The sequence below is a fragment of the Aquarana catesbeiana genome, linkage group LG09 (genome assembly GCF_042186555.1).
Source record: "Aquarana catesbeiana isolate 2022-GZ linkage group LG09, ASM4218655v1, whole genome shotgun sequence".
In the NCBI taxonomy this organism is placed as follows: Eukaryota; Metazoa; Chordata; class Amphibia; order Anura; family Ranidae; genus Aquarana; species Aquarana catesbeiana.
In genome coordinates this window covers 62,340,543-62,367,638 of record NC_133332.1, presented here as the reverse complement: position 1 = coordinate 62,367,638, position 27,096 = coordinate 62,340,543, and the positions used below count along the sequence as shown (strand labels likewise).

At 42.2% G+C, this 27,096-nt stretch overlaps 1 protein-coding gene across 2 annotated transcripts in view; it reads right to left on the bottom strand.

The window, feature by feature from the left end:
- AXL (AXL receptor tyrosine kinase) overlaps nt 1-27,096 on the bottom strand; it is a 135,607-nt gene that overhangs the window by 29,334 nt on the left and 79,177 nt on the right. The window contains exons 7-15 of one of the 2 annotated variants that reach the window (XM_073598656.1): nt 22,599-22,794; nt 15,856-15,995; nt 15,611-15,755; nt 15,512-15,529; nt 14,927-15,059; nt 14,749-14,840; nt 9,178-9,273; nt 3,061-3,138; nt 2,547-2,639 (exon numbers count right to left, since the gene is read on the bottom strand). In XM_073598656.1, coding sequence (XP_073454757.1) covers nt 2,547-2,639; nt 3,061-3,138; nt 9,178-9,273; nt 14,749-14,840; nt 14,927-15,059; nt 15,512-15,529; nt 15,611-15,755; nt 15,856-15,995; nt 22,599-22,794 — 991 coding nt within the window. Of the gene's footprint in view, nt 1-2,546; nt 2,640-3,060; nt 3,139-9,177; nt 9,274-14,748; nt 14,841-14,926; nt 15,063-15,511; nt 15,530-15,610; nt 15,756-15,855; nt 15,996-22,598; nt 22,795-27,096 lie in introns of both variants that reach the window. The other variant, XM_073598655.1, reaches the window with a different exon arrangement.

Below are 27,096 nucleotides of genomic sequence, written 5' to 3'. Positions count from 1 at the left end.
AATTTCACTTAAAGCGTAACTCCATTTTTGTTGAGAAAAAAAACATTCCCCTTTCGGTGATCTATGTACAATGCAAGGATTTTAACAAACTTTGTTGCAGATTCCTACCTTTTGTTATTCTGAATAAATCCCTGTGTGTTTGTCTATGTCCATGTGCTGAGTCTAATGGGAGTGGTTTCATAATGATCAACCAGCTTGCTGCACCTGCAGGGCTCCAATGAGGAAAGTTGCAGGGCCTGCATCCCTTTAGCTGTTGTTTCCTATTGGAAGGGCCTCATCAAAAATTTTATTTTTGTTGCAGGGGATGCCAAAAATCTGACTTGTATCTTAATGTAGACTTCTGGGAAAATCAGCAAGCCAATCCCACAAGCAGGAAATGACATTTCTGGGGGCGTTCTGTGCACATTCTGTGTACAGAATACCTCCAGGTAGCCATGTTGCATTTTGCAGAAAATTACAGAGCTACAGTTTGAAAAGGAAAAATAATTTTTAATATTATTCAATTACAATATGACTTGTGTCGCAATTTTATATGCTATATTATTATTTTTTTTCCATTTGCTATTTTTTTCCTACAAAAGTGGAGTTACCCTTTAATGCAATGAGCTTTATTTAAACTAAACCTGTCACAAATCTGGGCAATTCGAATTGAGAAGACAATAAAAAAAAAGCAGAAGTTATCGTTAGCAAATATACAGTCAAAACGACCTGGAAATTTAGAAATATAGGAAGTTGAAATTGTGGACTGTGTTTATTAAAAAAAATTGCATAGCTGTTTCTGTACGAATGGTGAAAAAAGAAATGTTCTTGGGCTACATTCTCTGCAGATCGAATGCGTGAATGAGGGAAATGCTTTTCAGCTCCATCTAGTGGTCATAATAAAGTATTTTCAAAGTTTGTTGGGCAAGGTATGTCTTTTAGGTGATGACACAAAGGTTTGAAATAGCGTTTATATTTCTGGAGGTGTCTGTAACATTGAACATGATTTGGCTTTGCTGGAAGAACTGTAGTTCAACATTTCTAAATAAAAAAATAAATAAATAAAAATGCACCTAGAAAAAAGAAATACCGCGTAGAAAGTACAAAGTTGCGGGTATTGTGTTGGCCAGAACTACAGAGGAAGAAGATTTGGGGCACACTTATTTTAAATGATTACAAAATGAACAAATAGTATGGCCAAGCAGTGAGAAAAACATAGAACAATAGAATCCTAAGGTGTATCATTAGAGGGGTCACCAACAGTAAGAAGGAGGTCCTGATTCCTCTATATAGATCATTAGTTATCACTAGAGAGTTCACCAGCAGGAGGAAGGTGGTCCTGATTCCTCTATATAGATCTTTAGTTATTACTAGAGGGATCCTAGAGGGGTCACCAGCAGGAGGAAGGGGTCCTGATTACTCTATATAGATCTGTGGTTATAACTAGATCTATATAGATCTAGCCAGCAGGAGGAAGGAGGTCCTGATTCCTCTTTATAGATCTGTGGCTATAACTAGAGAGGTCGCCAGTAGGAGGAAGGAGGTCCTGATTCCTCTATATAGATCTGGGTTATAACTAGAGGGGTCACCAGCAGGAGGAAGGAGGTCCTGATTCCTCTATATAGATCTTTAGTTATCACTAGAGGGATCGCCAACAGTATGAAGGAGGTCCTGTATAGATCTTTATCATTAGATGGATCATCAACAGGAGGAAGGAGGTCCTGATTCCTCTATATAGACCTTTAGCTATCACTAGAGGGGTCACCAGCAGGAGGAAGGAGGTCATGGTTCCTCTATACAGATCTTTAGTTATCACTAGAGGGGTCATCAGAAGGAGGTCCTGATTCTCCCATATAGATCTTTAGTTATCACTTGAGGGTTCACCAGCAGGAGGAAAGTGGTCTTGATTCCTCTATATAGATCTTTATTTAACACTAGAGGGGTTACTAGCAGGAGGAAGGAAGTCCTGATTTTTCTAAATAGATCTGTAGTTATAACTAGAGGAGTCACCAGCAGGAGGAAGGAGGTCCTGATTCCGCTATATAGATCTTTAGTTATCACTAGAGGGATCAGCAACAGAAGGAAGGTGGACCTGATTCCCCTATATACTGTAGATCTTTAATACTGTGTCCAATTCTGGAGACCTCACTTACAAAAAGATATTGATAAGACAGACTTAAATCTTTAAATACACGAAGGTTGTGAATCCGGTTCAGAAGTATAGTATTTCCAAGATGAAACTAAGATCAAGAACCTGGAAACATGATCTCAGGTTAGCCAGGGGAAAGCTCAAAACTAACCTTAAGAAGTATTTTTTTAACCGAACGTGTAGCTGATGTTTGAATAGACTTCCAGCAGAGCTGATGAGTCAGTCAGCAGTAAGTGAAAAATATGCTTGAGACCAACAAAGATCCAAACTCAAAAAACGTAAAAAAAAAAAAAAAAAAAAAAAAAAAAAGGCCCACTCAGTAAACTGCTTGGTCATTTTCTGCTTCCACTTATCTATGTTTTTATACACGTGCCTATAGATGTCAAAATAGGTTATGGATCAAAACCACACCACTCACCAAGGAGACGCATGACGTTGGGGTGATCGAATTCTTTCATACAGACAGCTTCACTTAAAAAGTCTTCCATCTCAGTGCGGGTGCAGATGGCAACTGTAAGGCAAGATCAAAAAGCCCACTGTAAATATAAGTGGCATTGTTGCAATCATTAGTTTACAGTATAGCAATGTACAGAAAGAGGGAACAATGAGACCTACACCTGCATTAAGAGTGAAATCATGAAATGCTAAATACATCTTAATAGACTGTCAATCTTTTTGCCAACTGACTGTATGCCAGTCAGCAAGTCTACCTAGGGCTGGCCATACACTAGTAGGTTTTTGAAGAAAGTGTACCACTAGGCCCATTCCAGCCACAGGAGCTGTCAGCCTCTCATAGAGTTTGACAGGCTGCCAGTAGCGGAACTGGAGGGTGCACCTGTATGTCCAGTGCGCATGAGGCCAAAGACAGAAGAAGCTATGGGAGATGGCGCCTAACCCTACCAATGATGGGTGACACAGCCACAAGTACTTACTCTTCATGGTCTTCACAGCCACCTTGAGGATGTAGTCATCTTGGTTTAGTTGACCCTCCATGACCGAACCAAACTCTCCTGAGGAATAAAATATAGTTTCTTTATGTATTTGGGTCACAAAGTATTTCCAAAATACTCAAAAGTCTTGTGAACATACCAAACTCTCTTTTTAAACTTATTTGCTCCACTAAAAAGCAACTCACATTTTAGCACAAATGATCCGAATAAGTATAGAAATTCTCGGATAGCAAGCAGAGTGAAAACATATTTCCTAAACTTCACAGAATATACTAAACCATTCTTATCAGTGTAGCACCCTGGTGTTTAGGCAGGGTTGCTGCTAAATTTACCTGCTAGGTATAACTACCTTGGCCTATTGTTAGTGATCAATTGATTTCACTCTAATGCCTTGTGCACACGGTCGGATTTTCCGACGGAAAATGTGTGATCCGACCTTGTTGTCGGAAATTCCGGCCGTGTGTGAGCTCCATCACACATTTTCCATCGGAATTTCCGATACACAAAGTTTGAGTGCTTGCTATATAATTTCCGACAACAAAATCAGTTGTCGGAAATTCCGATCATGTGTACACAAATCCGACGCACAAAGTGCCACGCATGCTCAGAATAAATTAAGAGACAAAGCTATTGGCTCCTGCACCGTTTATAGTCCCGACGTACGTGTTTTACGTCACCGCGTTCAGATCGGATTTTCCGACAACTTTGTGTGACCGTGTGTATGCAAGACAAGTTAGAGCCAACATTCGTCGCAAAAAATCCATGGATTTTGTTGTCGGAATGCCCGATCAATGTCCGACCGTGTGTACGGGGCAAAAGTCTGTAATTGCCGCACTTCTCTCTTTTACCGCTAGGTGTCCAGGTACCTGGTGGTATTAGATACGAGAAGGGCAATGCAAGGTCAGATTATAGGGTATCCCAGGAAATGGGTAGGGGTATTCTTGGATCCTTTGGCCTGCTGGGAGAACCTATATATTTGGGTGGAGTCAGGTGATCACTGTTCTGTGCCACCTGAACGGCTGTCTAGGCTGTCTATAGCAGCCGCTAGCAATAATCGCAAGTGACTGATTGATCAACTTGGTACATTCAGCCTGCCCACACATGGTTCAAATCTCGGCTGGTTCCTGCTGTACCGGCCGGGATTTGAACCGCCTATTACCGGCCTTACAAAGATAGTAGATTACCGGTAAAACCAACAGTCATTTTCTGTACTAGCCTGCAAAAAGAAAACAAATGCAACCACCAACCTGAATTATAATACAATATTGTTAATGGGATTAGATATACTTTAACCCCTTCCAGTCCCGTACTGACAGCCCTTTAACTGGGTCTTAAAGGGGACCTTCACCCTTTATTTTGCTCTTCCATGCCTGCCCTCTCCGTATAATTTTTTTTTCTTAAGGTATTTTTTATTTTATTTTTCTAAACTTCCATCATTCGTCCATCATTGTCATCTGAGCCTGGACCCCGCACACGCGCAGGTATACCGCAAGTCACTGTGAGATCTGTTGCGATGTTTCTGCACATGCAAATGGTTCTGTGAATCGTCTCCTGGGATTTCTACATTACTCATCCCAGGAGGCAGATCGCGGGATCTTGGACATGTACAGAAACAGCGCGGATGCCTGCCACGGTGTGGTGTGGTGTGTCTGCGCATGTGCTAGGTATCTGGCTCATGTGCCGAAATCTTGTGCGGATCTGCCAGGTTCTGGAAACCTGGCAAAGATCCCTGCAATGTGTCTGCACATGCGAGGGAAATTAATTCAAGATGGCGGCTTCAGAGAGGAGCGGTGTAACTTTCACTACAAGCAAAACAATGCTGGACTCCAATTACTAGTAAGTATTATTTATTTTTTTTACTTTTTTTTTTTACAGAGACAATTGTTAAGATTTAAAAATGTTTCATTTGATAGTAAGGGTGACGTTCCTCTTTGGGGTGGAGGGCAGGACAGACTTTCCGGATTGCATGATGACTGTGATTGGGTGTCCCAGTGGTCACATGATTGGGAGCTCATCCTGCTGGCTCATAAACAGAGACTGGACAGCTTGGTCACTGTTCAAGAAAGGAGAATTGACCCCTAGAAGTCGCACATCTATGGTGTCCTGCTGCAGTGAATGGATGGAGTGGCAAGCTCAGCCTAGACACTGACCAGGCCACGCCCCCAACGTATTTTACCTAGCCCCATGGAGCTTCGTCATGCCTTGTCAGCACTATAGCAGCAGCTACGGATGCACTGTCTACATGTCCCCTCCCTACCGAGCCTGAGTGGCCCACACACTTTTCCCAGGTAACAGCTTGGTCGCTGTGCTGGGTGTGAGCACAGGAACCTCAGGATACACAGGTGCATGTAGCCCTGTGCAGGTAGCCTGTTCAAAGTCAATGACAGGCACGTGGCTGCACAGACCTGCACAGATCTCCAAATGCATCCTGGAGCGTACATGCCTATGGCTCCAATGCACAGATCAGAACCTAGACAGACAGCATTCTAATCCTTGCATCAGATCTGCATGGATGTACATTCCAGAATGAGCTTGGAGATCCATGCAGGTCCATGCACCTGTCATTTATTTGAACAAAACAAGACAAACAGAGCAGTGCTACCTAAAAATAAGTAAATAAAGTGCACAATAATAGTGAATAAAGGTTGCATATATGGGGCTTATCTATGAGGCTTAATAATGTACAATGAATGTAATAATTCTCCCAAGGTGCTCTGTGCACATACGCATAAATAATAATTATATGTATCACATACGCATAAATAATAATTATATGTGTGTCACAATAAATTGTATCAACTTCTGGTTGAAGATATCATTTCCACCGCTTGAAATGCACGCTTGGCTCCAGAACATAGAGGAGCAGCGGCGGTTTGCCGCACATGCCATACACGATCGACAAGAAGGTAAGTCAAACACATATCCATGTATAACGTACATACTTATACAGTAAGTAATAAAAAAGACACAATTCCCTTTTGAACACATTTTTATTCTACTCTCAGTCTCAGATTATATTGCCATAAATTGGCCCTGAGGGACCTATACTCTTTACAGGCACTAAACATACCTGATGTCTAATACATATGGCACAGATTCATGTTAGCTGGGGCTGATACACATAACAGAGTTACACTAGTTGTCCTTTCTTTCTTCCTTCCTTCCTTCCTTGGGATACATAAAAAGTCAGCAGCCCTTGGGTTAACAAGCTGCCCTACAGGAATAAGAGGGCCAGGCCTGCCTGGAGTCCATGATCCCAGGAGGCAGACAGAGGAAGCCATTAGAACAAGGACTGTTTTCCGATTGCTTTTCCAGACTGTGTAGGATAAGACAGAGAACGGAAATGGAGCTTGCAAGGCTCGTGTTACTGAGACTGTTCCCACACATAGAAAAACATGTAACAGACAGGAGGGACTCATCTCATTAAATACAAAGTCAATGTCAATTCCTAGAGGAAGTCTGAAATGCTGGAGGCCACTCTCTGTAGAGATTACTCCAAGCGGCTCTAACTCTTTAATCAGACAGGTTGCACTGGGGATTATGAAGAATGTGTATTGTTCTGTATATATTTTCTTTGTTCATTATGCAAAAAATAAAAAACAAGTTTGCTTTTCTTTGTAAGGCAATTATGAAAATTGAAAGCTGACCTGGAAATTTATAGATAGGCAACTCCTATCCTCATATTGATTAGTGATTCCAAATTAATAATAACTACTGCAGTAGGGAACAGACACAAAAAATATGCTCAGCATCTTTCCAAATAACTGTTCTGCTTTATTATGACGCAATTGAAGGTTTTTATATTATTACGTAGGTATCACATTAACATTACAATTATTACAATTGTACGTTTATGGTAACAAGGGGCGTAACATAGGCAGACTAATTCTAATCAGAACTCGAAAGAATGCAAACAATGTAATGAAAACATTATTAGTGCCGTGTGCACACTGAGGGCAGTGTGCAATACATACAAAATAGAATACAATTATATACAGAACTTACAAATTTCCTTTACAAAGCCAAACTCCAGGAAAAGTAAAAATCTCCCTTTGCAGTGGAGCTGCCCCTGCACTACAAGGGTTAAATGCTTGTTTGAGCCCCAAAGAAAAGCAGTTTTACCTAACTGATCCTCTCCTCCCCAGCAGGCAGTGCTCCCCTATGCTCAAGTGGTGGACTGTTACTTCCTTATACCCAATGCAGGTCTATGGGCCCTATATTGGCTTTGATGATATCAGGGGCATCCAATTGTCAGAACATAGGGAAGAAGATGTTGTAAGCAGGGTGCCCAGTTCTGAGTCACGCGGCCGCACATGCAGCTGGGGCTAGGGTTTCCACCCATCCGGGATTGACCCAGGCAGTCTGGGTTTTGTATCATGTGCCCAGGGTTCAGACCGCCTAAAACCCGGACCCATTATTCAGCCCGATCTGTGGTTCCCCAATGTGTGGGTGGGAAATTTGAAGTCCAGCAGCCGTCAGATACATTATGGATGAAGGGTGCTGATGCCTGAGCCCCCATCCACAGGTGACTGAGCTCACCATCCACTGTCTGTGACTGAAGTCCCCCCCACCCTCCTTTCTCTCTGCTGCCTCCAAGCAAGTGAGTACACTAAGGTAAGGGGGACTCAGATGTAAGGTGTGCTCTACGGACTCTGATGTAAGGCTTTGGGAACCTGATTGAAGAGGGAATGCTGGGAACTCTGATGTAAGTGGGGAATTTGGTGAGCAGAAACCCCCTTACATCAGAGTTCCCCTTTACATCTTCCCCCTTAAAAAAGTAAAAATAAAAAGATTGCTGTGTGCCGCTAAAATGTTTTGCTTGAATAAAAGGTGGCAACCCTAGCTGGGGCCCCACTTACAAACAGAGCTTCCAGGGCTACTTTTATAGTATTCACTTCCCAAGCCCATGCAGACATCACATACACAGATGCTGGTCTGAGAACATCTTTCCACATCCCCCTGACCATAGTTTGAATTAACCCCTTACTCCCAAAGCACTTTTTACACAGGCCTGTGATTTAACTTGGTCAAAAGTAGGGCTTCAGCATTCCCACCAAACCCCTGGAGCCCATGTCACAGAGGGTGCTGTAGTGCCACTTACTATAGTGTCATCTGTAGGCCCCAGGGCTCATGTCTTCCCTCCCCAGGCCCCCAGGGGAAGTGTTTCCTTTTTATTGCTGCATCCTGTTCTCCTGCAGACCGGAGACCAACATTAGCTCCTCCTCCCACTATTTACACAAGGCTGGGCTAGTACAGAGGACACATCTCCGGAGGAGAGTGGCCACACATTAAAGGGCAACACCTAGCTACCAGGCTGCGGAGACCATTCTTGCAGCACAGAGAAGCCTGTGGGAGCGCAGAATTCGTTAAAATTGCTGCTTCATTTTCACTTAGAGAGAGACAGACTGAAGGAAAGCAGCTTCTTTTATGTTCTCTCGTTCCAATGCTCACAATGCTCTATATATCTGGTATCATGAGTGTGTCCTATATTAAATGTTTAGTTGTGAAATAAAAGTATCCAAATGAAAGCAGAGTGTATTCTCATTATAATGTACTGCAATATGCAAAAGGAAAACCTCAGGGTTCATTTATCACTTAAAGATATATCAGTATTCAGGCTTGACCTCTCACAAAGACCTACAGGCAGGGGCTAATATTGAATTGCACTAGTTACCATACAAATAAGATAAGTAAGCTCCAACTTTTGCCCCATTTTGCACACGTATAAATCCAGTATAAGAATGATTTTTCAAATGTTACTCATCTACGTATATCATACTTCAAGAGGATAGTTAGACCCAAACCTATACTAAATGGTAACTTTAAAATTATGTTTAACAGTCTTCCTGGAATGCATATACAAAGATAGAGCGGCTGATTTAAAAAAAAAAAATTAACTCTTCCCAATGTTGTCTACAGTGACTGGTCACACAACCAATGCCATAGCACTGTCCAATATGGTCTCTACCGAAGGGGCTTAGGGAACTCTAAGCTCAAAATCTGAGAGTAGATGCTTTTGAAAAACTCAAGACATTCCTTATTGCTTTATGGATATTTCAGGTAATGAGGAGAACATTTTTTGTTAGTGGCTTTACCAACCTTCTCCAAGGGTCTTTCCAAGAGTGAGTTTGTGCCGGTCCACCATAACATCCCGGAGCTTCTCTTTCAGGTCATCACTGATTCCAAGCCGGTTTACTGAAGGTTAAACAAACAGGTAAAGTGTAGATGTTATAACTATAACTATAATTATAACTATAACAACAGATATTTCAGCAGAGGAACAAACGACAGAGACATTTTCAAAAATAAATATATATTTCAAATGCAATGTTGTATAGAAGTGCAATGATCTCATGTCAAGGTCTGCCCTGGACTATGGTCTTACAGTCGTAATCCATTTCAGACTCTCTTCAACAGACACCAGGTTTATTTTTTCTCAAATGTATATAAAAAATGCAAAGAACACTTAACAAGTTATTCATTTATATAATTAGTTTTCCAGAAGCCCTTCATATTTCATAGCGGCGTCCAATAAATGTTTTACAAAAACTCTGCCAGGCACATGTTTTCTGCAAGAAGCAAGTTTCTTCTTTTGCGGAATGACCTTGCTAGTACAGACTCCACTTTATCGCTTTAGGACAGCAATATTCTTCAATCAATACACAGGATATGTGTTTTTTGATTTTTTGATGAGAGAAATAGGGCCAAAATTTGTAACAGGACACAACATGCGGCAGCAAAATATTACTACCAATGTCTTTAAAAACTGTAGAAAGACATTGGAGAATTCAACTAAAAAGCTCCAATTCAAAATTAAAAAATGTATATAGTATATTTATACAGTGCTGTTATATTGGGGTTGATTTACTCAAAGATGTTGCACTTTACAAATGAATTTTCCCAAAAGCTAAGTGAATGTGGAGAAATTTCTCTTTGCAAAGAATACCCAATCACATGCATGGAAAAAAACATTTTTACTTGCACTTGATTGGATGATGGAAGTCAGCAAAGCTTAACCTTATTCACTAATCTTTGGGGAAAATTCCCTTGCAAAGTGAACAGCCTTTTAACCTTCGTTAAATCAATAAAATTATGCATAATTTACAATGTATACAGATTAATTTAATTTTAGATGGCATTGCCTTTAAATAAGGTGAATTGGGGGTACCCTGATTGGTATTTGACATCAGGATAGGAGGCGAGCTATACTTATGGCTGCACACCTCTGATGTAGATTAATACCTTCTCAGTCTCTCTGTAACATCTGGAAAATTACTATAGCAAAATAGCTTTTTGTTTATGCACAAAACCCCAAAAGCTTCTTGGTTTACAGTATTTAATTCCTAGAAAACCAGTTTTCTGGCTTTTAAGAAGCCACAACAGATGTTCACTGGAGTAACGGGGTGACCATAGCCGGGAGGAGGGTCGCGCAGTAACTATGGAGCTGTCTCTGTCCCATTTCTATTAAACACAAAACATGAGCAGGAATTTCCTGATGTTCAGCCAAATGACCCAAGTGCAGACAGATTCCCTGCGGACTCCTCCAAATCTTTTGTACATGAATCTGGTCCACTGGGCACCCCACCTATTCCACAGCTACCTTCTCCATAATTCAGTGCTTCTCCTCCAAATACACTCAGGGGCTTATCTTGACATCTGGCAATGACCAAGAGCAGTCAGCAGCCGTAAAATGTTCATATCTTACATAAGACAGGATTTAGCTCAATTTTGAAATTTATTTTGTTAGAAATAAACAAAATGTTCTCAGTGTTTTTCCAACTTTTTGGAGGCTATCTGTAAGTAGCTGACTTCATCCTTGAAGGTATTTAGGCTACACGACAGTACAGCAGTAATCAGAGACTTCACAATTAACAAGGACATATACGTTGTCCATAACATTTCAATCCTGTACTACTGGTACGCTGCTTACCATCTGACTTTCCTTCAATCAATCGTAACTGTAATGCCCTGTACACACGGTCCGACATTGATCGGACATTCCGACAACAAAATCCATGGATTTTTTCCGACGGATGTTGGCTCAAACTTGTCTTGCATACACACGGTCACACAAAGTTGTCGGAAAATCTGATCGTTCTAAACGCGGTGACGTAAAACATGTACATCGGGACTATAAATGGGGCAGTAGCCAATAGCTTTCGTCTCTTAATTTATTCTGAGCATGCGTGGCACTTTGTGCGTCGGATTTGTGTACACACGATCGGAAATTTCCGACAACAGATTTTGTTGTCAGGAAATTTTATAGCAAGCTCTCAAACTTTGTGTGTTGGAAATTTCAATGGAAAATGTGTGATGGAGCCCACACACGGTCGGAATTTCCGGCAACAAGATGCTATCACACATTTTCCGTCGGAAAATCCGATCGTGTGCACAGGGCATTTTGGTTAGGGAAAGGGAACCATAATTAAAATGAACCTGTCAGGAAGGGGTGGGCAGAGGAATTGGAGAAAAATTGTAACCCCATCTTGAGCCCCGTGTCTTCCCTTTCTAGCCAGCACCCCATGCCTTTACCCCTTGTTCCCATCTATTCATCCTCTCTTTTTTTTCTCAGTTTTCCTCACCATTTCACTCAATCCATAGATGCTCATTTAGGGAGACCAAGGAGCAGAATGGACTACTTATTGGAACTAAGGCTGTCCATACATTAAGCTGTTTTCTTTCCTTCAGTTATAGATTAAATGAATAAAAATTGCTTGATTCCCCCATCAACACAGTCAGTTTTCATGGGGAAACCCTCCCGCTATGCTATTGTATTCTGACAGCATTAGGTTTACCCGCCACCAGAATACAATGATTACTGCCACCGGTGGCAGTAATCGTACAAAAAAAAACCCAACAGGATGTTTGTAGTGAAGTCAAGCGATAGATCAACTTCAGTACAACCAGCCTGCCCATTGATGGATCAAAATTTGGCTGGTCTTTGCTGAATCACCTGAATTTTGATCCGTCTATGGCCTGCTTTAGGGTAGAAGTTGAAAGACAGAATTATCTACCTATCTGCCCATAGACCTGTAGAGATTTGTTTGAAATTTGCTGATCTGGAAATGTTCGCTAGTTTTTTTTACAATTAATAGGTGCAAACAGATATTTGGTTTTGACTTTAGAGAGCCAAGAAATCGAAGGAGAAGGTTGGAAAACTTTTGTCAGGCAAACAAATTTATAAAGGTGAATGTCATTCCTTTGCGTTTAAATCATACATCTTGCAATGCTCACGTGCTTCTAAAACTATAACCTAGAAGTAGAACGAGAAACCAAATAAAGACCATTCCCTGGAACACCCACTGTTTACACAATGGTACACGAGAGTAGATTTCCATGTTTGACAAGTTACCTCTTATTCTTTTATTTGTTATTGCTCTGCATTCATATTGTTTTGTCATATGATAATGAAAATTGCAGATTGTTATAACTGACAATGTATTTGTGCAATGCTGAAACAAATACAAAAAAACTTCAAATATGATTTAAAATACAGTTTGAGGGAAAAAAATGAACTTGTCAGCCCTTTTAGACCTTCATAACTAAAAGCCCCCACCTAAACGCACCACACGTTGTCTACTATTGAATCAATCCCTGCATCCCCCTGGTCCTGTTTCACACACAAAGCTAAAAAAATGAACCCCGTATGTTCAAAATCAAACTTAAAGTGGTAGTAAATCGCAGCCTTTTAAAAAACAAAACAAAAAACAACTGCAAGACAATGACGTAATGTGCTAGTATACATCGCATACTAGCACATTATGAAATCCTTACCTTAGAACGAAGACCTACAGTGGCATGCTGTCACTGCTGACAGGGCTTTCATCTTCACCTGATCTTCCTTCCGGGTTCACGTGCTCTGGCGGCCTGACTGGCGGAGTCGCTAACACGTCACTCCTGCACGGGTATGCTGTTCCTTAAGAGTGCATGCGACGGTGACATCACTGGCTGATTCCCTGTACCTACAGGTAAGCCTTATTATAGGCTTATCTGTAGGTACAAGTTAAAAAAAAAAAGACTTCCACTTTAACCTGGAAATAGAGTGAGCGAACTGGGGAAAATTTGCTCAGTGAGTGGCCTTGCCTGACTCACTCTGTTTGACAAAAGTCTAATATGTTCAATTGATTTTCGTTGAAGGTACCTGCTGGAAAGTTTTCAGCAAAATATATGAATAGTGCTGACATATTTACTCAACACTTATACTCGATATACTCAACACCTTACTGAGTATATAGAGCCCCTCATACCATTCCATGTCAAGTAAGCATACACGAGGCATGCAGTCAAATACCCCTACTATTTTAATACTTTTAGGCATGTTCACATTTTTGGAGCCAATTTGGTTAGACACCAGTAAAATGTATTACTATATTTTTGTATTGCCATTGTTACAAGGCAAAAAACAGTGCCTGGGGTGGGTACCCATCTACTAGTAAAGCACACTTTCGCAAAAGTGGATGGCTTATGACTGCTCTCAATCAGTAGTTGAGGCACAGCAAATGAAACCTCGAGAGTGATTCCTGTATATTGTATGCAACCACACCCAGAAAAATATGTAGCACCCTCTAGGTAGGTAGGTGCTAGAGGTAGGATTTGTGTTAGGACAGGTAAATTTAGGCAGGCCTGGCTTGCAGTCAGACCTGTTTGTTTTGTTTTGATCTGGGCTGGGCTGGGAGTGGCTCAGGGTAGCAGCTGGTGGCTCACAGGCAGCATCACTGATACCTCCCTCTTCTTTCTAGAGCTTGCTAGAAAGATCTGGAAAGAGAGAAGGAGAGGAGAGGTGGAGCTGTCTGGGGTGTTTTGGGGAGCCCTAACCAATCCCCAACCTGGATTGGTAGGGGGCAGGCCTCCTTAAATACCTAGGGTCAGTACAGTCAGGAGGCGTTGTCGAGTGGAAGAGCTGGAGTGAGAGAGTGTGGAGGCTGTCAGGGGCCCTTGAGGGAGCTCCCCAGTCTGGGGGGGAGTGACCTTGGGCCTGAGCTCGGGTGTAGTCGGAACCACCTTCAGGAACGCATGAAGAGGTCCTGGACCGGTGGCACAAGAGAGAGCAAGGAGAGGACAGCGAGAGAGAGCACTACTAAGAGACTCCAGGGTGGACAACTGGTCGCAGCCAAGAGGGCTGTGGAGGAATGCCTGAGAGGACTGGGAGCTTGCAGTCTGAGATGGGTGCAGAACCAGAAGCGTGGACTGTGGTGGAAGGCTGCAGCCAGGAGGGCTGGCAGGGCCTGAAGAGGGCTTACTGGGATCAGCAGCCTTATCTAGGACAGCTAGCACCAGAGACTTTCTATTTTGCTACACCATAGGGGTCCGCGGTCCTTGCCTGCAAAAGGCAATTGCTAAGGCCTGGCTGAGTTAGTGTCAGGCCTAACCACTTTATGCTAGCTGTACCTGAAGATTAGAGAGGAAGCAATGTGCAGGAGGAGAAAGACCTGAAGATTATATAAGTTATATCCCTCAATAGAATAAAAAAAAATAAGTTCACTGACTGATTCATGACTCAGAGTGCCTGAAGTGAATGCAGGGCTGGGCAGGGTGACAGACAATCCACGATTCTCAGCAGCCTCTACAGGGGTACCGCTACAAATACATGCCTTCGGATAATACTCTATTTTGCACCCTCTGGGATGATTTGACAATAACTTTTTAGATGGAGATATATGGCTGACTTACAGGTAGCTTCTGTGGTTCGTCGGCTATATGACTTCTTCACTCGGTATCGGACTACAAATTCTCCTTGTTCTACAGTTGGTTCAAAGGCCTCTCTATAGATACACAGAAACAACATCAGGAATATATATTTCAGTCAAACATCCTTCATGCATATATACCCAAAAGCATTAGCACTTACCCATATCGTGTTTCCTTCCTTCGAAGCCGAGCAAGGAAGATAGCAAGCATGATAGCGCCAAATATTGCCACCGCAACCACCAGAACCACATACCACCAGTGCCAGAGAAAAACAGAGGACGCCATATCTCTGACTGCTGTGTGGAAAAAGAAATGTTTTATGAAGCCATGGGATATGAGCTATGTCTCTTCCTTTTGAAGGATGAAACAGATACAAGAGAGCTATAAAAGATAGTCTATCCTTTCAAGGCAGTGTGATACAGACAGAAAGAAACTATAGGAAATGGAGTCTATCCCACCGATTGCAGGGTGACATGAATGGGTTTTTTGGCACATGGACTCTGTTCCCCCAATGGGGGAGGGGGGGGGACACAGACAGAAGAAAGCTAAGAGACATGGAGCCTGTCCCTTCTAATGGAAGGTGACACAGACAGAAGGAAACTATGAGGCATTAAGTCTGAATCGTTAATTGCAGGGTGACACAATTAAAAGAGGTCTATCCTACCCTCAGCAGCAAGACACAATGACAAAGCTGCAACGTTAAAGCCTACACAGATACACACTCCAAGCTTGCTGTGTCTCTCACCTTGAGGAGAATATGAATCTGCAAGAAAAATAAAATGATACATAAGACTCTGTAAAGCATAAGACGATCATAGACCAATCTTCTATAGCTAATATTTACCATCATTTTTGAAAGTGGCAATAACAGGATCACTCCATGGGCCATCACCAGCAACTGTATATGCAGCAACCCTCATTGTCAGATTATGCACCGGATGGACAATCTCCAGGGTCACCTCACTGTTAAGCCCAGCATCCATCACAACCTAAAATAGAACATTATGTTCGGGTTGGGTAAACAGGTAGCCAGGTATAGTAGCACAAGTCAAATACACACACAGAACAGTACTGATACTCAATTCATACCTCTGGTTGGTCCTTTGATTGGTATGCCAGCTTGTACCCTCTCAATACACCATTTAGGGGGGGTCTCGGCTCCCTCCACGTCACAAGGGTAACAGTGTCATTCTTTGTTGCTGTGACATTTTCAGGTGGACCAGATGGAACTACAGGAAGGAACAAAAATCTACTATGAATGAGGGATCTTGACAAAGAACATTCAGTCACATAAAGAGACTTTTGGATTGGATTGGATTGTATAATGGATTAACCTGCTGATTGTAATGTGAACATCTCTGCAAATTGTACACATAATGTGGTCATAGTCTGCAAAATTACTGTGAGCTTCTAAATGATTAGGTGTGTAGTTGAAGGAGCAGTTAACATAATGCACAGATTGCTACATTAGTTAGATTCAACAACTAGTAAATCCCCAAAATGCTCCCAATTTTTTTCTACTCAAGTACAGAGTAAGACCCCATACACACTATACAACGTTTGTTGTCAGATTTCCGTTAGATTTAACAAAACCATATAGCAAGGGCCTGCCTGATTGCATACAAATTGAAACTCTTAAGGTTTGACCTCATATTATATGGTTTTTGTAAATATAAAGAAAATAATCTACAGAAAATTGCATAGTGTGTATCCAGCAAAATGAAGTTAGCTCATGCGTGTTCCACTAGTGTCTGGTGGACAAATTGAAATTAACATGGGTTCCAACACTTGACAGGTTGGGCAGACATTTGCCCATCTACAAAGCAAAAAACACCCACACTAGTGAATAAATGTATATGTGAAACCCCTATTCTACTATAAGTGCAGGTGCTGTAAGAAACCAACAAAAGTTTACAAGTCAAACCAAATTTTGCATCTGTATGACGAAATGCGTTGGACGTGACTTCCGGTTACGTCATTTCTGGTTGGGTGGAACGCATGCCAGCAGTGCTTCTTGGTACACTTGTATGAATGCCCAACTCATTTTAACCTATTGTATCTGTAATTTTACCTTATTTTAAGGTCTTAATAAACAGTATTTCACTATATGAGCATATGGTTCCTGCATCACAGTAGTACTGGTCCTACTCCCGGAGGTGTATACCATAAAAGACGCTATTTAACTTTTTTGTGTAAACAAGACGTCAACTATTTCTGGTGAGTGCAGTACATTTTGGCACGTGGTGAAGTGGAGCACATATTGGTACAAGTTGGCCACCCTCTCGTCTCTGCCTCCCCTGGTCTCAGCATTCAGCAGTCTCTGGCAGCTTACTCGAGTCCTCCTCTGGTCTCCTACAGACGCTACACTTTCTGCTTCCCAGTGACACCCCCAGCTTCTTTCCCGCAGCAGCACAAGGTAAGGGGGATGCACTGTGATGTAAGGAAGGGCAGGCGACTCTTGACTTCTGATGGTGGGGGGGGGCTCTTGATATCTGATGTAAGGAGGAGTGGGGTGCTCTGGATATCTGCTTTTAACCAGTTCCCGACCAGCCGCCGCAGTTTTACTGCGGCAGAATGGGACGGGTGGGCGAAACAATGTTACCTTACGTCGCTTTGCCTTTTGACCACTAGGGGGCGCGTGCCGCGGGGGGCACCCGCATGCGGCTCGCCGCCAGAGCTGATGTGAGTGCCGGGCACCTGCAATCGTTCATGACAGAGCGAGAATCGGGATCTGTGTGTGTAAACACACAGATCTCAGTTCTCTCAGGGGAGAGGAGACTGATCGTGTGTTCATACTAAGTATGCACACCAATCTCTCTCTCCTCCTAGTCAGTCCCATCCCCCCCCCACAGCTAGAACACACACTAGGGAACACAATTGACCCCTTGATCGCCCCTAGTGTTAACCCCTTCCCTGCCAGTGACATTTATACAGTAATCAGTGCATTTTTATAGCACTGATCACTGTATAATTGTCACTGGTCCCAAAAATGTGTCAAAAGTGTCCGATGTGTCCGCCACAATATCGTAGTCCCAATAAAAATCGCTGATCACCGCCATTACTAGTAATAAAAAATAATAAAAATGGCATAAATCTATTCCCTATTTTGTAGATGCTATAACTTTTGCGCAAACCAATCAATATACGCTTATTGCGATTTTTCTTACCAAAAAAATGTAGAAGAATATATATCGGCCTAAACTGGGGAAAAAATTTGTTGTTTTTTTTTCTAAATGGGATATTTATTATAGCAAATAGTAAAAGATAGTGTGGGTTACTTACAAAAGGCAAATCCACATTGCACTACAAGTGCAAACTACAAGTGCTAAGTGCACTTGAAATTGCACTGAAAGTGCACTTGGAAGCACAGTTGCTGTAGATCCAAGGGAGACAGGCAAGGAAAATAAAAAACAGCATTTTAGCTTGCACATGATTGGATTATAAAATCAGCAGAGCTTCCCCTCATTTCAGGTCTACCCCTCAGATTTACAATGACTGCACTTCCAAGTGCACTTTCAGTGCAATTTCAAGTAAACTTTGCACTTGTAGTTTGCACTTGTAGTGCAAAGTGGATTTGCTTTTCGTAAATAACCCCCATTGTGTTTTTTTCAAAATTGTCGCTCTTCTTTTGTTTATAGCACAAAAAATAAAAATTGCAGAGGTGATCAAATACCACCAAAAGAAAGCTCTACTTGTGGAAAAAAAATACAAATAACTTTTGTTTGGGTACAACGTCGCACAACCGCGCAATTGTCAGTTAAAGCGACGCAGTGCCGTATCGCAAAAAATGGCCTGGTCATTGAGCAGCCAAATCTTCCGGGGCTGAAGTGGTTAATTATTATGAGAATAATACAATTCTCTGCCAGTTGAAAAAAGGGTCGCACACCCCTGGTATCATCCACAAGAAACTTTATTGGAGACTGCTCAGACAGAACATAATGGCAGAACCATGTTCTGTCTTTCAGTCACCAATAAAGTTTCTTGCGGATGATACCATAGGTGTGCGACCCTTCTTTTCAGACTTGCATCATCTGCAACAAGTGTGTGAGTGAGCTCCGTGGTAGTCTGCACCTGCCCTTCACAGGTTCTTAAATTATTACTAAAACCAGTAATAATCGAATGCAGAGGCAATTATTTAATATAATAAAGAGTAGATAAATTTATATAGTCTTATAGATACAACCGGCCCTATGAACGCACCCATAATGCTGATGCAGCCTGCAATGAAACTGGGCTTGACACCCCTGCTTTACATATTTAGCATTACTCCTTGCACTGCCTTATCAAATAAACCGTGCCCTAAAATTCACATGCGTCATCGTGAAAGCCAAAACCACTCAGCGAACCTGCCAAGTATGAGGTTGACATAAATTCTAATTAGGTGGGCTGCTAAACTTAGCACATGTCCCTATTTCACATCAAAATATACCAAAGCACAACAGGTGGGGAATCCTGCCTTGGCCAAGGACTCCAGCCAAACTTTACGGGGGGAGTTAAACCCTCTTCAACTCCCTGAGACCCTTTTATGGATTTCCCTGCATTGTGTATCATAATAATTACTAATTTCCATTTTACTTTCTAGTCACGGAATGACAACTCTGGAGCTGTGGAAAGACAAAGAGATTCAGACAAAGGAAAGTGGTAAAAAAAAAAAAAGTGAAGTGAAATAAATGGACATATCAGAAGGAGAAGTGGAGAGACGCTGGGCCCACCACTACCGGAATTGTGGCAAGGGTGCTGACACAGACAGAAATGCTTGTGTCTTGTATACTAATTAACCTGGGGGCCTGAGCTGAATAGGAGCCCCTCTGAAAGGTTCAGTTGCTTTCCTTCCTCTGCCAGGAGAAACACAGACACCAAGAAAACAGAATTACATGATGGCTGAAACAGAGACAGAAAAAAGAAAAAACTAGAGACAACACAGAGATACTTGGAAAGAATGTTGACGTGATACACAGACAAGCTGGTACACCTATAGAAGCAGCTTTAATTTCAATAAAGTTGCTGATTTTCAAATAAGCTGTAAAACCAATGAAAAAATCATATTTAAAGTCTAGGTTTAGTTAAAATAAAAATAAAAAAGTCAGCACAAGCAACGGTACTTAAATTCAATGCACAGTGTCCCTAATGGCTGCTTTCTTAGTTGAAATCTAAAGTCCTCTGCACCTCCCCCCCCCCCCATACCCCTGTAGCCCTAATCCTCCAGTGCTGCGGGTATTAATATGATTGACTTGACCTGTGACAGGCATTCATCAAGAATGCCCACTATGGTCGCCCTTTCTGCTCCTCTCCTCTATTAATACTGTATGTAGCTTACCCCCGTAGGAGCCACAGGTAATTTGGGCCTATTTCCCCATTCTCAACATACACATACTGCATTTTCAGCATTCTTTCTCTGGCTCAAAGATCAGTCTTGGGGTTTCTTTTAGGGTTTTTATTAGAACAGTATAGGAATGGATAGGAATGGGGAGCATGGGATACCCCAGAACTGTAGAACAACTTGAGGATTGCTTGGATGCCCTGTACAAAAGAAGTACAAAAAGCACTATTTCTGAGCTTGTCTTGCTGAGAAATTCCTCACCAACAATCCTGTGATAAGTTCTCTCCCTCACCCAGACTGGCTTGTCCATAGCAGCCTTCCAAATTTATTTGCTCCTAGTTTCTATAGGCAACTGCTGTGTAACGTTGGGAAGAAAGGCACTATTTGCTGGGAAAATTCCTTAGTGGCGATATTGCAGGGATCCCTCTCCTTACAGAATAGCTTGGGTGCATTTATGGTCCTCCAATTTCTTGTTTTCCCCCTGGTTGCTATTGGCAATTGCTGTATAAATTGGGGGAAATATCCAGGACGAGCTCCCACATGTAGTGCTACCCCCACAGGAGCCGATTGTAATCTGGCCTATTTCACCCACTCACAGCATACACTGACAGGTACACAGCATTTTCAGATTTTTTCTTCTGGCTCAAAAGATCAGTCTAGGGGTTTCATTTAGGGTTTTTATTATAACAGTAACTTGAGCTCTATGAATGGAGGACAGGCAGATAATATAAATGCTACTGGACTACACAAACAGGTGCATGGTCGAGGAGTTTTGCAACAGGGTGGGCAGAGCCTAATGGCAAACTCTGAGCAGCTAGTTCTTCATCAGGTCCACTGTGCCTGGGATTGACAGTAGATGACAGTGGGCTGACCCCACTAATGGGCCGCTAATGAGACCAATAGTTGTCTGCTGTCAACAGGTGCAGCAGCCACGCAATTGAGTCGTTGGGGGGATGGGGGGCTGATGGGGATTCTGAGAGACTAGGTCCACTTGCTTCATGATTGACAGTGGGTGCATTGCAAAACAGCTATTAGACTCAAGAGCAACTATGGAATCCACCCACTGCCATCCGCTGTCAATTACAAGGAAGATGGACCCGAGGGGGAACAAGTCTCAGAGTTCGCCTTCAGGTTCAACCCACTGTCTGTACCCATGCCTCACTGGTTTCTAGGAAGCTGTCGACCTGCATCCTAGCAACCAGTGAATCAAATACAAAACACAATAAAATAAAGTTAACACAACGCCTCCCGCCTCCCACCTCCCTCAAAACTCTGCCTTTCTGTGCGCTAATTTTGAGCTGGTCTTAATAACCTCCAATTTTGATATCTGCAAATATTTTTAATTTGTCACAGCCACAACAACACATCATAAAAGTGATGCAAATCAAAACTACTGAATCTGTCATATGTGTCGGAACTGTTACTGGAACTGTCACTAAGCTTTCATGAAAGTAGCGTTACCGCCAAAAGAGCCGCTGTAATTTAACTGTTTTTTTTTGCAAGATTAGTGCAGAGGCTGCCAGGCACACAGCAACAGTTCATTCACTCCGGCTCAGTAATCAGTCTAGGGGATGTCTTTTTAGGATTTTTATTACAGAAGAACTTGGATGGGGTGTAGGGGGAAATGAGATACTCCAGGTTTACTGAATACTTGCAGGAGGACTCTCGATTTTGCTAAGGTTCCTAAGGCAGGAGCAAGTACAGATAGCAGAACTGAGTCCCTTTTTTAAAACTACCCTAGACAGAACTACCATTGGGTATTCCACCTAAAGAAATACACCACACAGTCACTAGGACCCTGGGGTCTTTTCAGTACTTAGTGTCACAGGATCACTGGATGACTTCTTCAAGTATCCACTGGACACAGTGAGGGAGAGGTTAAGGCTCACAATGCTATAAAACAATAAGACCTCTTCCAACTTCCACTGGGCACTCTACATTGAGCTCTCCAGACCAGGTCCTTAGGTAAAATTTCCTTGAATAACTTCAGAGAAGGATTTTATAAGTAGGCCCCCCAGCTATGCCACAGCTAGGACCTCAATGAACATGCAGCACACTCCAGCATTCTACCAGGAGGGACAGAGTGGGGCAGAGCAGTGCAGACAGCCTTAGGCTGGGAACTCCTCTAGCAGGACAAGGGCCTGGCTGCTTAAAGCCTCAGACCGTTTATGAGCTCTTCAGTCACCTACAGGGTCCGCCTTCCGAGTGAGTAGCTGAAGCACAATAAATATCTAGGCAGCCCATTTGCCTTGCCCAACCTCCTATGTTCCAGAAGCCTCTAGAAAGCAATGGAGAGCAATCAAACCTGCAGCCTGTGAAATCCAGAACAGCCAAAAGCAATCTACAGTTGCTAAATTGATTACAGAGGAGCCAGAATCTAAATTTGTCTAACATCCTAGCAACCTAACTAGGAAGGTGCTACATGAATTTGACACAGGCCAATACCCCCTGAAATGTGTCATAGATGCTTTATTGAAGTGAATATATTTCAGCATAGGCCACTCCTTCATACCTCCTTCCATGGTTTCCATAGCAACCCATTCAGTCCAGTGGGACACCCCTTCACTGTTCAGACAGGCCACGCGGACATCATATATTGTGTAGGGAGCCAGACCACTGATCACGTGGCTATAAGGAGGCACATTGATGTTCTGGTTATAGATCTTGTGATGGGGCACCAGGCCAAGATGATTGTGAGGTGTGGTAGCCTAAAGAAATAAAACCAAGAGTTAGATACATTCCACAAACAATGTTGTATCAATGATTTTTTTTTAAATAACTTTGTGAAGAATATGTAACTAACCGGCTTGACACACCAAACTATTTTTTATGTGTACATAATATGTATGTGTCAAATCCTTGTATAATAAATTGATATTTTATGACTCATGTATTATGCCTCATTTAAAGTCCCTTGGACAACTATTGTTTTTGTGTATGATCTATATATCGGGCTGGAGACATGTTATTATAGGCATCTGGTCACTTTTCTGCTATTTCTAACTTTGCAAAGGAAATAGCAGTATTTTTTTTGGCTGCATATTTGCTTTTTTAATGAGTGCTACAAATAGACAGATTAAGAACTTGTTCGGATGTGCATCTATTATTGCCACCCCTCTAAAAAGTGATGGTGGTGGATCGCTTTTCATAGGCTGTTTGACTGGCGATAAGAAAGTGATATGTCACCTCTTTTCTGCTTGTTTTAAACCTGAAAATGCCAACCCAAGCACTGCACACTGCTGCTGGGTGGTTGCAGCGAGCCCAATTCACTTCAATGGGTCACATTTGCCAACCTTACCGCCCACCAAATGCGGCATGTGCTTTCATTTTTGACGTAGACGTGAGCATTGTGACTGTTTCATGTGTACAGCTCTGAGTATCTGCATTGCCTTTTTAAGAATGGTATTTGGGAGCGGTAAAACCATCGCTCAACCACTTGGGCCCAGCCGCTCATGTGAATGAGCCCTTATTACCATATTTTGTTAAACAAATATTACCTGGATTTGAACTTTAAAGTGTATGTAATAGTAAAAGTTTGTATTGCATTTGTGGATGAAGTAGGAAGAGGTTAGAACCTTTGCCAGGTTTTTATCTATGTCCTAGTTGGGGAGATTCACTCCTCTATTTATCCTGGTTATTATTGTCATTGAAAGAGAAGGAGCACTTTCACCCCTTTCAGTCCAGGCCAATTTTCAGCTTTCAGCACTGTGACAGTTTGAATGACAATTACACAGTCATGCAACACTGTACCCAAATGGAATTTTTATCATTTTTTTTTTTTAGAAAGATAGAGATTTCTCTTGGTGGTATTTACCACCACTTGGGTTTTTTTATTTTTTATTTTTTGCTATATAAACAAAAATGTTTTTCTTAGCTTCTATTATAAAATTTTGCAAACAAGTAATCTTTTTTTCATAAGTTTTCTAAATGTATTCTGCGTTTCTTTGGTAAAAAATAACTCAAATCAGTGTATATTATTCAGTCCGTCTAAAAGTTATATAATTTACAATATATATATATATATATATATATATATATATATTTTTTTTTTTACATACTGTCACCAGAGCAGTGCAGTGTTATCATAGTGACTGTGTACTACTCTGGGGGGTGATCAGAATTTTTTTTTATGTGATTGCTTATTACAGTGATGATCACTTTTAACACATATTTTATAATTAATGTTGTATGTTTTTGTATTAATGATGTCATTGAACCACAAACGTTTCACTGACTATTCCCTATTATTAGAATACAGAGGAATTGTTGTCACTCTTCTTCATCGGGCACTATGATAAATTCCTGTAACACAGAAAAGTCCCGGAGAAACCACAGTGGTTCAGCAAATGAGGAAACGTGAGAGGCAAAGGAAATCAAAACTTGCAAGTGGAATTCAATTCTCCAAAACTGATTGTATTGGAAACATTCTGAAACTTACCATGTAGGGTACTGATGTGTGAACATCAGATTTCTGGCATAAAATTCCTGCGGAAAAACACGAGGCTGGGCCGTATAGTAAATGCGCATATTTGCACATTTTCGCATGAATGCGTACACATGCAAAAAAATTCTTCTGGCTTTTCTTGGGGTATGTTATACATACGTATATACGCATATGTGAGCTTACGTGCATAAAATGCTGTCCAAAAATGCAGATGTTTGTATTTTTTTTATCTATATGTAGCGCAAGTTTACATGCCTGTTGTATATAGGCCTATTAAAAACAATGGGCTGCATTTTGATAAGTAAAGAAAAAAAAACGCCTGATTGTCTAATTAGCCCTGTGGCTGGATGTGGCCCTTTGCTTGCCTCAATCTGGCCCATGGGGTTACTATTCCATTCACAACTGACACCAAGATGGGGTACCATTCCTCCCACTGACACCAGTTGTGGGATACTATTCCTCACACTGACACCAATGATGGGTTGCTATTTCTCCAACTGATATCAACAATGGGGCACTATTATTCCCACTGATACCAGTAATGGGGCACTAAAACCAATGAAGGGGGGATTGTTTACTCCAACTTACACCAGGGCATTTTGTACTACCACTGGCCACAGTCTGGCCTCCCCTGAAGTTTGAAGAACAGTAAACTAGCTCTTTGTGTAGAAAGTTTGGCGATCCCTGGCCTAAAGTGTTCTTGTTCTTGAGTCTTAAAGACATCCACATACAAGAATAAGACTCCGGTGCCAAAATCGTGCCGCAATTTGGGTGCCATTGAAAGTACAGAGGATCGCAAGTGTGTCCCGCGTTTGTCGGCAATTGGGAATCACGGGCATAACTGTTGCGATTCTGCCCATGATCCAGAACGCCATGGTGTGAACAGAGCCTTAGAAGACCAACTTTTTTTTGAAAAGGGCAAAAATACCTAACAATTTTTTTATTATGTACATTCACTATTGTCATTGTAATGTTCCTGTACACCACAATGTAAGCACCAAATATGATATGATACAATTCTACTACAGTCTCTAAAGCCAGTAGACACTGGGGTTGATTTTTTAAAAGCAAATAGACTGTGCACATTACAAGTGCAGTTGCTCCAGAGCTTAGTAAATGAGGTAAAGCTTCACTTTGCAAAGAATACCCAATCACATGCAAGGGGGAAAAAAAGCATTGTTGCGTGCACATGATTGGATGATGGAAGTGTAGCAAAGTCCCAGGACCCTTTAGGTCTAATGGTAACCTCCAGAATCAGGGACAGCGGACATCCTTCTGTGTAGAGTGGGTTACAAGGCATGGTGGGTGTAATGCAAAATGAAACGGTGGGCGCCAGACACTTTTAGAATGCAAAAAGAGATTTATTGTCTCCTGGCAGAACTGTGGGAGAAAGGGTTAGGGCAAGGACACCCTTAGGTAGATGCAATGTTAATTGGTAGACTCCGAGACTTCTATAGGCAGACAGGTATACAGGTGAAGGCCTCCAGCCGGACACAACTTCTGTATAGGTAGGATGCTGTCTCCTGTGGCAACAGTCTTGTAGAAGTTACTAACTGTAATTGTATCCAACTATTTGCAACACAAACAGTTCTCAGCTCACCTCACATTCACTCACTGTGGTTCTTCACTCAATGAGCTCCCAGTCTCTCTCACTAGACTTCAGATCCAAAAGCCACTGGATCCCTTGAGCTCTTCCACTGTTAGCACTCAGTATCTTCCTCAAGCCTCACCCCTTCTTCCCTGCTGGGTCCCTGGTTTGACACTCACAGATACTCTTCAAGCGTCACCTCTGCTGTCCCGCTGAGTCCCTGACTTGGCACTTGCTGATTTTTTCCCACTTCTTCACCGACCCCGGCTGGTGAGAACTCTGCTCTAGTACTGGCCTCAGCTTACTCACAGTGGTCTCCGGTAACAAGGTGGATGGTCCCTTAGTGGCGACAGCTTACCCGCTACCCCCGACCACAATTGGAATTGTTACTTCTGGTTGGACTACAAGCCCGCAGTCCCAACCCTACGCTGCTCTCCTGCTTCTGGATAGGCTCTCAGACAGCCTAGCAGCCAGATGTCCCCGGGATAGGCCTAAGGCTTAGGACCTAGCAGCCCGGGGAGACATGACATATGTCCACCCAGACAGCCGCCTAGGTGGCACAGCACCCCATTACCTGACTCCACCCAAATAAATAGGCTCTCCCAGCAGGCCAAGGGACCCAAGAAAATCCCTGCCCATTGGCTGAGACACCCCATTCATTCATATTCTGTCCTTGCTATGCCCTTGTCTTATCCAATGTCACCAGATACCAGGCCACTTAGTGACAGAAGAGAGAAGTGCAGCGATTCCAGAATTAGGGGGAAATCAATTGATCTCCTAACAATTGGCCAAGACAACTATCGCCTGGCAACTAAATTTAACAACAGCCCTGCCTAAACATCAGGGTGCTACATCAGTCAGCAGAGCTTCCCCTCATTTACTAAGTTCTGGAGCAACTGCACTTGCAAAGTGTACTGTTCTATTATATCCTATAAAGACATAGAACATTACATCTCCAATATGACTTGACCGCTGCAC